Raw genomic sequence first — 12,109 nt, forward strand, 5'->3', positions numbered from 1 at the left:
GAAAAGCTTCACATTAAAGTCACCTAAATGTAACTTTCCATGGCATTACTTACCCTTCAACATTGTAATACCTAATTAGGTTCATGGAAACAATAGATTTGAGCACCCAATTTACCACAGCAGCAAAATCATTTATCACCAATTTTTAATGTTTCATACCACAGTATACACTAAGGCCAGGTAGCCAGAACTGGTAACTCCCATATTACAAATTTGTTTTCATGTTTTGTTATATATCAATATAAAAAGAGCCATCTCCCACTCAAGTTGTTAAAGGGAATCTGAAGTGAAAATAAACTTATGATATAATGACTTGTATGTGTAGTATAGCTAAGAAATAGGACATTAATAGCACAGATATGAGTCTCATATTGTTTCCAGTACAAGAAGCGTTAAGAAACTTCAGTTGTTATCTATGCAAAATAGCTTCTGTGAGCTCTCCAACTCAACTTGGGTTGGAGACAGTCATATTTTCTGAAGTGTATCTGTGCAGGTTACATGTGATCTCTTCACAAGGGACAGGATCGTCCTTGGCCTATAGAGAGGGTGAGACCGGGAGCCCTTATGGTGCAGTATCGTTTGGATAATTATGAGGACATTAATGTGGGTAATTATACTCACAAAGATGGGTTGCAATTCTGCAACCACCGCAGGTGCATGCAGAAAAACACCCGTTTCCGCTCGGTAACCCGGAATCCCTCTGGAGCTGGGTGGTCGCTCTCGTCCTATGGTCCTGTCCACTGGTTGACGAAGCTGCCCAGTGGTGAGGATGGTATCTCAAAGAGGTGTGGGGTACACAAGTGAAAGTAAGTCAGTGGAGGTGCCCAGGAGTATTAGTATAGGCAATATTATATTAATAATAAAAGTGGTCTCTTACCGCCAAAGAAGACTCACATGGGTGGAAAAAAGGAGTCTTTATTAAAAAAACGAAAACGGTTATACTGTAGACAATGCGTTTCATGGGACTTAGCCCGCTTCCTCAGGTCAATAAAACAGATAACCTTAACTAACAGCCGTGCAGTGCGGGGGCACATAGACCAAACGCCCCCGTACTGCACGGCTGTTAGTTAAGGTTATCTGTTTTATTGACCTGAGGAAGCGGGCTAAGTTTTAATAAAGACTCCATTTTTCCACCCACGTGAGTCTTCTTTGGAGGTAAGAGACCTCCTTTATTATTAATATAATATTGCATATACTAATAGTCCTGGGCGCCTCCACCGACTTGCTTTCACTTATATTTTCTGAAACACTTGTACATCAAAGAAACAGAGACAGATGTAGATAAGATTTTACTGCAGAGGAGTTCAAAGAGTCATTAGCTCTGCTCTGTTAGTAGCTCTGGCATAGTTTAAAATGCAGAGTGTAGTTTGTAAACTGCAAATATTAGAGAATGATGCAATGTTATAAAAAAAAGCTATATAACTAGAAAAAAAATGATATTCTTTTCTTTGCTACTAATGTTCTATCAATTATCCGTAGTAGACATACAATTCATAATATCATTTATTTTTTTTCACTTCAGTGTCACTTTTACGAACCTCAAAAATAAGAAAAATGACCCCAGCCACACACACAAAACAAACAAAAAAAACCCCATAAATTACAGTGTTGATTATTCTGCAGAATGGCTCATCATCGTGATCATGATGTCAGTGGATGAAGACCTACCTGGTTCATAGATGAAGGCTCATTTTGTAGCTGATTTTGTGGTACAAACTGTTGCTGAATGATTTCACACTGCTGTGACTGTGCTGTAACCTACACATATTCAAAACATTGACATCAATTCTACACATAAATCACAGAATAAGGAGATATGTCATACAGCAGGTTATTAAGTGGTATCAGATCTAATAATTTGGGCTCTAGTAGGTGGGAAAGGTAAAGGCAAAAGCCTTAGGGCCCGTTTCCACTACACGCGTTGCTATGCGGAAACCGCACCGCATCGTAACACAAAGAAACTGCAACCAATTCATGTCAATGAAGTAGTTTCCATTGACGCAAATTGACCTACGTGATCATGCACGATGCGACGCGGGGGAATTTATGGATAGCATGCTGCAGTTTTCCGCAGCACGCATCCAATTCCCAATAGCCACCGATGGGAAGCCGCATGACGCCGTATCCGGTTGTACGGACGACAACTGGAAGTACCTGCGGAAAGATGCGTGGTGATGTGGCGATCGCCTCGTATCCACAGCGCTAGTGGAAACAGGCACTTAGTAGCAAGTAATTTTGTATAGCATAACAAAAAATAATTTGCACTACTACTGACTGCTGCTGGTAATACATCTACTCTATACACCCCAAAACCCTCAACACTCACTGACTCACAAGCAAACCCTTTTTCTTGTTAATAAGCTGAGCTGACAGAAACATATTTTTATTGGCAAAGTTGTATTTAATTTTGAATGTTAGAATTATAGATATTTGGGACTTCATACCTGTGTTGAGCTTGGTTGATTCATTAATTGCAATGACAAGTCAGGTGGTCTACTGGGAACGCTTTGTAGGGACTGAGGATTCGAGTCTGCAGTCAGTTTCATGGGGGCAGCTGAAAAAAAATATGATTAAATTATCATAAAGTTTGATTGTACAAGATTGCATTCTTAAAGGACAACTATGAAAGTAAGCAATCTTCTGTGAACATCATTAATAAAGAGCATAGTGATTTTAGTTAAAGCCAGTGATAGAAAAAGGGTTTTTTTCATGATTTATCTGAAAGACATTAGCCATAAAGCTGATGATGGCGTTAAGCCACAGATCCAGGACTGTGGGGTCCGAGTAGAGGAGTCAAAACTATTTTTGAGTACCTGGAGTCGGTGTCTGCGGTTTCATAAACTGAGGAGTCGGAGTTGGATGATTTTTTTACCAACTCGACTGTCCTGGTATTAGACTAAAGAGTCGAGGAGTTGGAGCAATTTAGGGTTCCTGGAGTCTGTGGTTTCATAAACTGAGGAGTCGGATGATTTTTGTACCGACTCCACAACCCTGCACAGAACAGTTCACTAGTGGTGCTCAAATACCCCTTTTTAAAATTCGAGTTTGGTCGAATTCGAATAGTAAATTATTCGAGGTCAGTCGAATATTCGAGTCGAATAAATTTTACTATTCGATTCGACCTCGGACTTCGAGCTCACTATTCGAGTCGGTATTCGAGCTCATTATTCGAGCTGACTATTCGAATTGGCCTTAAATAGCTTCCCAACACTTGTTTTGAGGGTTAATGATGCAAGAAACATATTTTTTTCCAAGTGACAACAGCAAGTGATTATGTGGGGATGTTCCTTTAAAAAAAAAAAAAGGTGAAAAGAGAAGTTGTGTCCAGAATTTTGTTCAGTACTGTATATACTTCTTCTTCTTCTTCTTCTTTATCTTCTATATCTTCTTCTTCTTCTATATCTTCTTCTTCTTCTTCATCTTCTTCTTCTTCTTCTTCATCTTCTTCATCTTCATCTTCTTCATCTTCATCTTCTTCATCTTCTTCATCTTCATCTTCTTCATCTTCTTCTTCATCTTCTTCATCTTCTTCATCTTCATCTTCTTCATCTTCATCTTCTTCATCTTCTTCATCTTCATCTTCTTCATCTTCTTCTTCATCTTCTTCATCTTCTTCATCTTCATCTTCTTCATCTTCTTCTTCATCTTCTTCATCTTCATCTTCTTCATCTTCTTCTTCTTCTTCTTCTTCTTCTTCTTCTTCTTCATCTTCTTCTTCATCTTCTTCATCTTCTTCTTCATCTTCTTCATCTTCATCTTCTTCATCTTCTTCTTCATCTTCTTCATCTTCTTCTTCTTCTTCTTATTCATCTTCTTCATCTTCTTCTTCTTCTTCTTCATCTTCTTCATCTTCATCTTCTTCTATATCGTCTTCTTCGTCACTTATTTCTCTTTTCATTTTTTTTTTTTTTAAAGAAATGCAGCTATTTTTGAGCGTAACAACAAATAGCTGGTGGCGCACGCATGTTGGAAGCGCCATTGTATGTGCTCCCTGGCAGTGGAAACACACAGACAGCAGGAGGTAAATTTAGCAGCAGGAGGAGGAGGATGAGTGTGTGGCAGCATGCAGTCAATGAGGCAGGCAGCGTGACATAATAGCCCTGGTACCTAGCGGTGATACCATGGCTGTAAATAAACACAACAGGAGGTCCCAGACAGCGGTCGTGCAGCCCACATTGTGTCCAATACACAACTGGGACAACACAGTTTTCAACCCGGGCACCTCAGAAAAATTAAACCTTTTTTTGTAATGGTTTTGTAGTTTTGGTTTTACAACCAATTACACAGATATATAGCTATTTTTTGACGTAATAGCTGGTGGCAGAGTGGCAGCAGAAGGTAAATCTGTGTACCCTGGCGGTGGGAAACACAGACAGACAGCAGCAGCAGCAGGAGGAGGAATGGAGGAGAGTAATTATGTGAGCAGCTATTGTTTGACGTAATAGCTGGTGGCAGTGTGGCAGCAGAAGGTAATTCTGTGTACCCTGGCAGTGGGAAACACAGACAGACAGCAGCAGCAGGAGGAATGGAGGAGTAGTGTGAGTGTGGCAGCAGGTAGGCAGCGTGACATAATAGCCCTGGTACCTAGCGGTGATACCAGGGCCGTAAATAAACACAACAGGAGGTCCCAGACAGCGGTCGTGCAGCCCACATTGTGTCCAATACACAACTGGGACAACACAGTTTTCAACCCGGGCACCTCAGAAAAATTAAACCTTTTTTTTTTTTTAATGGTTTTTTGGTTTTTGGTTTTACAACCAATTTAGCTATTTTTGGACGTAATAGCTGGTGGCAGAGTGGCAGCAGAAGAAGGTAATTCTGTGTACCCTGGCAGTGGGAAACACAGACAGACAGCAGCAGCAGGAGGAGGAATGGAGGAGTAGGCGAGCAGCTATTGTTTGACGTAATAGCTGGTGGCAGAGTGGCAGCAGAAGGTAAATCATCTGTGTACCCTGGCAGTGGGAAACACAGACAGACAGCAGCAGCAGCAGCAGGAGGAGGTATGGAGGAGCAGTGTGAGTGTGGCAGCAGGTAGGCAGCGTGACATAATAGCCCTGGTACCTAGCGGTGATACCAGGGCCGTAAATAAACACAACAGGAGGTCCCAGACAGCGGTCGTGCAGCCCACATTGTGTCCAATACACAACTGGAACAACACAGTTTTCAACCCGGGCACCTCAGAAAAATTAAACCTTTTTTTTTTTTAATGGTTTGTTTGGTTTCGGTTTTGCAACCAATATAGCTATTGTTTGACGTAATAGCTGGTGGCAGAGTGGCAGCAGAAGAAGGTCATTCTGTGTACCCTGGCAGTGGGAAACACAGACAGACAGCAGAAGGGCAGTACACAGCAGCCCACTGTAGGTGTAAAATGTGTGGCTGCAGGCGACGTAATAGTCAAAGTGAACCAGGCTGGCTTAGTGAGCAGGAGCCAGGAGGTGGTAAAGGGTGGTAAGGCACATTAACGATGGTTCCGGCAGCCAGTTCATGTCCCCCTCTCGCCGACAACAGGGGCCAGGAACTCGCCTTCCACCCACGCCTGGTTCATCTTGAGAAACGTCAGTCTGTCCACAGACTTGTGAGACAGACGTGAGCGTTTCTCGGTGACCACGCCACCAGCTGCACTGAAGCAGCGCTCGGACAGCACGCTGGAAGGGGGGCAGGACAGCACTTCCAGGGCGTACTGCGCTAGCTCGCTCCAGATCTCCATGCGCTTGACCTAATACTCCATGGGATCAACAGGGGCATCGCTGTCAAGCCCGCTGTACGACCCCATGTAGTCAGCCACCATGCGGGTCAGGCGCTGGCTGTGACCGGAGGAGGATGCTGCTGCATGCATCTCCTCTCTAGTCACTGCTGCCGGAGCCTCTACAGTCCTGTAGAGCTCGTGGCTGAGAGACAGCAGGTCTGTGGGGCGCTTGCTGCTGCTGGATGCAGGCACCTGCTGCTGCCTCTGTGCTGGCTGCTGGACAGTGGGGGTGGAAGGCTGGGGGAAGGCTTCCTCCAAGCGCTCAACAAGGGCCTGCTGCAAGCTCCTTATTTGTTGCGCTGGGTCTCCTCCTGCAGGCGGCAGGAACTGGCTCAACTTCCCCTTGAGGCGTGGGTCCAACATCATGCTGATCCAGATGTCCTCCCTCTGCTTCATCTGGATCACCCTGGGGTCCCTGCGCAGGCACGCCAGCATGTGCGCTGCCATTGGGAAGAGGCGGGCCACGTCTGCTGGCACATCGACGTCAGTGCTGTCCTCATCCTCCTCCTCTGCCGCCTCATCCTCTCTCCACCCCCGCACCAACTCAGCTGCGCTGTGCTGATCCCCCTCATCAGCAGCCAGGTCAGGGACCTCCACCAAGTCCTCCTCCTCCTCCCCCTCAGAGGTGGACTGCGCAGCTGGTTGCCGCTCCTGCTGGTCCAAGGCTGCCGCTCCCTGTTCCAGCAAACCATCGAGGGCCCTGTTCAGCAGAGAAACCAGGGGCACCCACTCGCAGACCATAGCATGGTCCCTGCTCACCATGTTTGTGGCCTGCAGGAAGGGAGCCAGCACAAAGCACACCTGCTGCATGTGCCTCCAGTCATCATCGGGGACGATGGACGGGATGTTGCTGGTCTTGTCCCTTCTCCGAGCTGCGGAAACAGTGGCCAGGGCAAGGTACTGGTTGACAGCGTGCCTCTGTTCAACCAGACGCTCCAACATCGCCAGGGTGGAGTTCCAGCGAGTCGGAACGTCAATGATCAGCCGATGGCGTGGCAGATCCAGCTCCTTTTGCACGTCTTCCAGGCTCGCACAGGCTGCAGCCGAGCGCCGGAAGTGACGCACAACATTCCTTGCCGTTTCCAGCAGTTCGCCCATCCCCTGGTAGGTGCGCAGGAACTTCTGCACCACCAGGTTCAGCACGTGGGCAAGACAGGGGATGTGGGTCAGGTTTCCCCTGTCTATGGCAGCAACCAGATTGGCCCCATTGTCGGACACCACCTCTCCGACTCTGAGGCCTCTGGGGGTCAGCCAAATCCTCTCCTGCTCCTGGAGTTTGGCCAACACGTGGGCTGCCGTCAGCTTGGTCTTGCCAAGGCTGACCAAGTGCAGCAGCGCTTGGCAGTGGCGGGCCTTCACGCTGCTGCTGAGGCGGGGGGTTTGGCCAGGTGTGGCGGAGGATGGCAGAGGATCGGAGGAACCCGCTGCAGTTCCCCTGACCCTGCGGGGTGGCACCACCCACTGTGTTGCTGCTGCTGCTGCTGCTGTGCCCGCTGCTGCTCTCCCATCCTCACCCCCTTCCACCAAGCTGACCCAGTGGACAGTGAAGGACAGGTAGCGGCCTGTCCCGAAGCGGCTGCTCCAGGAGTCCATGGTGACGTGGACCCTTTCACCAACCGCGTGCTCCAGCCCTCGCTCCACATTGGCCATCACAAAGCGGTGCAGTGCTGGAATGGCCTTGCGGGAGAAAAAGTGTCTGCTGGGGAGCTGCCAGTCTGGGGCTGCACAAGCAAGCAGCGCCCGCATGTCGCTCCCCTCCTGCACGAGCGTGTACGGCAGGAGTTGGGAGCACATGGCCCGTGCCAGCAAGCCGTTCAGCTGCCGCACGCGACGGCTGCTGGGAGGCAGAGCCCTAACCACCCCCTGGAAGGACTCGCTCAAAAGGCTCTGGCGTGGCCTTTTGCTGACACGGGAATCACCAGACACAGCGGAGGAGGCCACTGAGGACTGGCTGCCAGAACAGGCCTCAGTGTCGGCGGCAGGAGTTGCAGAGGGGGGAGGAGCAGTGCGTTTCCGCACTCCTGCTGGTGCTGCTGGAGGAGCAGGAGGGCGGGTGGCTGCTGTTGCTGCTGCTGAAGGCTGTGCAGTGATGGGTGTGGTGCCACTGCCAGCACCAGATGCCTTCAGCCTCTGGAACTCCTCATGCTGGTGGAAATGTTTAGCCGCAAGGTGGTTGATCAGCGAGCTGGTGCTGAACTTTAAGGGGTCTGCACCTCTGCTCAACTTCCGCTGACAGTGGTTGCAAGTGGCGTACTTGCTGTACACAGTGGGCATGGTGAAAAAGCGCCAGATTGGTGACAGAAACATCCCCCTACGGCATGGAAGCGCTGCTGCCTGTCTCCCTGTGGTGGTTGGGGGGGGGGCTTGGGTGCGGCTGGTGGTGGTACTGGCTGATGCTGCTGCTGCTGCTGCTGAGCCTGAGACACCAGCAGGCTGTGGGTCGCTGCCAATGCTTGCAATGATGCGCCTCCTTGCAAGGCCCACAAGCGCATCCTCCTCCTCCTCCGAGCTGCTGAGGACGACATCCCCTGGAGGTGGTGGCACCCAGTCTCTGTCTGTCACCGGGTCATCAACATCATCCTCCCCCTCCTCAAACATGTCCTGCTGGGATGATGACCCCCCAAACTCCTCTCCTGATGCATGGATGGGCTGCTTGACTGTCGCCACAGTCTTGCTGTCCAATCCCTCATCCCCCAAAGTGCCCATCAGCATCTCCTCCTCAAAATCGCCAACAACAGCAGACAATTGACTCATCATGCCTGGGGTCAAAAGAGTGCTGAATGAGAGGTCGGCGACTGACGGTGAACTGGCCTCCTCCCCAGACCCTGCTGGGCGGCTGCTGCGAACAGGGGTGGTGGTGGTGGTGGTGGTGAGGGTGGAGGCCTCGGATGCAGAGCTGATGGCGGGCTGCTCATCCTCCGTCATGAGTTGCACCACAGTGTCTGCATCCTTTTCCTCAATGGGACGTTTCCGACCCGGCTGGAGGAAAATCGGAGCAGGTGCTACACGCTGCTGCTGCTGTGTCTCTGCAGCGTGAGTTGCAGATGCTCCTGCTGGGCGGCGCCCAAGGCGTCCACGGCCAGTGGCTATGGGAGGAATGTTAGCCACTGACGCTGCTGCTGCTGCTGCGGAACTGTGCATGGTGGCGCGCCCGCGGCCGCGGCTTGCCACAATGCTGCTCCCTCTCCTCCTGATTCCCTTGCTGCCCTTCCCCTTGCCCAAACCGCGCTGGCTGCCACTTCCAGACATCTTCAATGTTTTGGGCGTATAGACAAAAGTTTTTTAAAAGGGCGGGTGAAAAGTGGGGTACTTTAATGGAGTGGGTTGGTTGGTGAGGTGACTGAGTGAGTGTCCCCTAGTACAGTAAGTAAGTAGTAACAGTCAGGAAGTACAACTAGCAGTTACAATAATCAGTAGTAATCACAAGTAAATTTAGTGTGTGTACACTCAGACAGTGAGTGCACGCAGGCAGGAGCTAGTAGCCTATGAACACAGTGACTGAGTGTCCTAGACTCCTAGTACAGTAAGAGTAAGTAGTAGCAGTAAGAAGAACTAACTAATTACAATAATCAATCAGCGATCAGAAGGAAATGGAGTGTGGGTGTGTGTACACTCAGACACTGAGTGCACGCACGCAGGAGCTAGTAGCCTATGAACACAGTGACTGAGTGTCCTAGACTCCTAGTACAGTAAGAGTAAGTAATAACAGTAAGTAGAACTAACTAATTACAATAATCAATCAGCGATCAGAAGGAAATGGAGTGTGGGTGTGTGTACACTCAGACAGTGAGTGCACGCACGCAGCAGCTAGTAGCCTATGAACACAGTGACTGAGTGTCCTAGACTCCTAGTACAGTAAGAGTAAGTAATAACAGTAAGTAGAACTAACTAATTACAATAATCAATCAGCGATCAGAAGGAAATGGAGTGTGGGTGTGTGTACACTCAGACAGTGAGTGCACGCACGCAGGAGCTAGTAGCCTATGAACACAGTGACTGAGTGTCCTAGACTCCTAGTACAGTAAGAGTAAGTAGTAACAGTAAGAAGAACTAACTAATTACAATAATCAATCAGCGATCAGAAGGAAATGGAGTGTGGGTGTGTGTACACTCAGACACTGAGTGCACGCACGCAGGAGCTAGTAGCCTATGAACACAGTGACTGAGTGTCCTAGACTCCTAGTACAGTAAGAGTAAGTAATAACAGTAAGTAGAACTAACTAATTACAATAATCAATCAGCGATCAGAAGGAAATGGAGTGTGGGTGTGTGTACACTCAGACAGTGAGTGCACGCACGCAGGAGCTAGTAGCCTATGAACACAGTGACTGAGTGTCCTAGACTCCTAGTACAGTAAGAGTAAGTAATAACAGTAAGTAGAACTAAATAATTACAATAATCAATCAGCGATCAGAAGGAAATGGAGTGTGGGTGTGTGTACACTCAGACAGTGAGTGCACGCACGCAGGAGCTAGTAGCCTATGAACACAGTGACTGAGTGTCCTAGACTCCTAGTACAGTAAGAGTAAGTAGTAACAGTAAGAAGAACTAACTAATTACAATAATCAATTAGCGATCAGAAGGAAATGGAGTGTGGGTGTGTGTACACTCAGACAGTGAGTGCACGCACGCAGCAGCTAGTAGCCTATGAACACAGTGACTGAGTGTCCTAGACTCCTAGTACAGTAAGAGTAAGTAATAACAGTAAGTAGAACTAACTAATTACAATAATCAATCAGCGATCAGAAGGAAATGGAGTGTGGGTGTGTGTACACTCAGACAGTGAGTGCACGCACGCAGGAGCTAGTAGCCTATGAACACAGTGACTGAGTGTCCTAGACTCCTAGTACAGTAAGAGTAAGTAGTAACAGTAAGAAGAACTAACTAATTACAATAATCAATCAGCGATCAGAAGGAAATGGAGTGTGGGTGTGTGAACACTCAGACAGTGAGTGCACGCAGGCAGGAGCTAGTAGCCTATGAACACAGTGACTGAGTGTCCTAGACTCCTAGTACAGTAAGAGTAAGTAGTAACACCAGTAAGTAGAACTAACTAATTACAATAATCAATCAGCGATCAGAAGGAAATGGAGTGTGGGTGTGTGTACACTCAGACAGTGAGTGCACGCAGGCAGGAGCTAGTAGCCTATGAACACAGTGACTCAGTGTCCTAGACTCCTAGTACAGTAAGAGTGAGTAAGTACAAGTAGTAACAGTAAGTAGAACTAACTAATTACAATAATCAATCAGCGATCAGAAGGAAATAGAGTGTGTGTTGTGTGTGTACACTCAGACAGTGAGTGCGCACACGCAGGAGGTAGTAGTAGCCTATATGAACAGTGACAGTGAGTGTCCCTACGGGTACAGTAAGAGTAAGTAGTAAGTAAGTACAACTAACAATAATCAAACAGTAATGAGAAGGAAATAGAGTGTGTGTACACACAGACAGTGAGTGAGTGCACACACGCAGGAGCTAGCTAGTAGCCTATAAACAGTGACAGTCAGTGAGTGTCCTACTCCTAGTACAGTATAACTACAATACTATTAGTAAAGGACAGCAGAAATACTGGTATAGAATATGAGAGAAATAAACAGAGGACAGCTGCCCACAGAGGCAAGGCCCCCCTGAGGCCTAAACCTGTAAGCTTGCAGCAGCTGCCTGCAGTTCTCTAATGTAACACACAAGCTACTAACTAAAATACAATGTCTATCTAACTAACAACAATATAGGTGTATATGGCAGGTGTAGGTGAGCAAAAACGCTAGGTAAATGACCACAATAGAGCACTTGCTAAGCCAAAGCACAAAGGAGCAACTCTCTCTCTGTACAAGTCTCAGGCAAGCATGGAAAAACCTAACATGGCGGCCGCTATTTATAGGGTAGGGGCTGGCCAGGGTCCCCCTCTGTGATTGGCTGTCGTCAGAGGGCCTGGGAGCCCTCTGATTGGCTCTAAGGACATCAATCTGGGCTATGACGCTATTCGAGCTCGGTACCGAGCTCGAATAGCGCCGGGTGGCTCGAATAGCTCGAATAGTGAATAGGCTATTCGAGTGTACTCGGATAGCCCATTCGAATAGCTCCAGCTATTCGGAGCTCGAATACCGAGCTCGAATAGCTGAAAAAGAGCTCGAATATTCGAACTACTCGAATATTCGAGCTCTGCTGAGCACCACTGCAGTTCACCTGCCACACACCATCAGGAAGCAGTCTGGCAGGAAGGAGCTATGAAAGCAGTAGGGGACATTGCATTGCGTTTGATAGTAGCAATCACAATCATATTCCAGTGAAAAAAAAATCATATTTGTTATATGTTAATTTCCTTTTAGATATTGTTTCATGCATTTTCTGATCTAATTCCTTCC

The 12,109-nt window shown here is 47.9% G+C and overlaps 1 protein-coding gene across 3 annotated transcripts in view; it reads right to left on the reverse strand.

Moving 5' to 3' along the window:
• Nucleotides 1-12,109, reverse strand: part of NPAS2 (neuronal PAS domain protein 2) — a 117,712-nt gene that overhangs the window by 36,232 nt on the left and 69,371 nt on the right. For all 3 annotated transcript variants that reach the window (XM_068268271.1, XM_068268269.1, XM_068268270.1), the window contains exons 14-15: nucleotides 2,445-2,554; nucleotides 1,669-1,758 (exon numbers count right to left, since the gene is read on the reverse strand). In XM_068268271.1, the coding sequence (XP_068124372.1) occupies nucleotides 1,669-1,758; nucleotides 2,445-2,554 (200 nt within the window). The remainder of the gene's footprint in view (nucleotides 1-1,668; nucleotides 1,759-2,444; nucleotides 2,555-12,109) is intronic.

The sequence above is a fragment of the Hyperolius riggenbachi genome, chromosome 2 (assembly GCF_040937935.1).
Source record: "Hyperolius riggenbachi isolate aHypRig1 chromosome 2, aHypRig1.pri, whole genome shotgun sequence".
NCBI lineage: Eukaryota > Metazoa > Chordata > Amphibia > Anura > Hyperoliidae > Hyperolius > Hyperolius riggenbachi.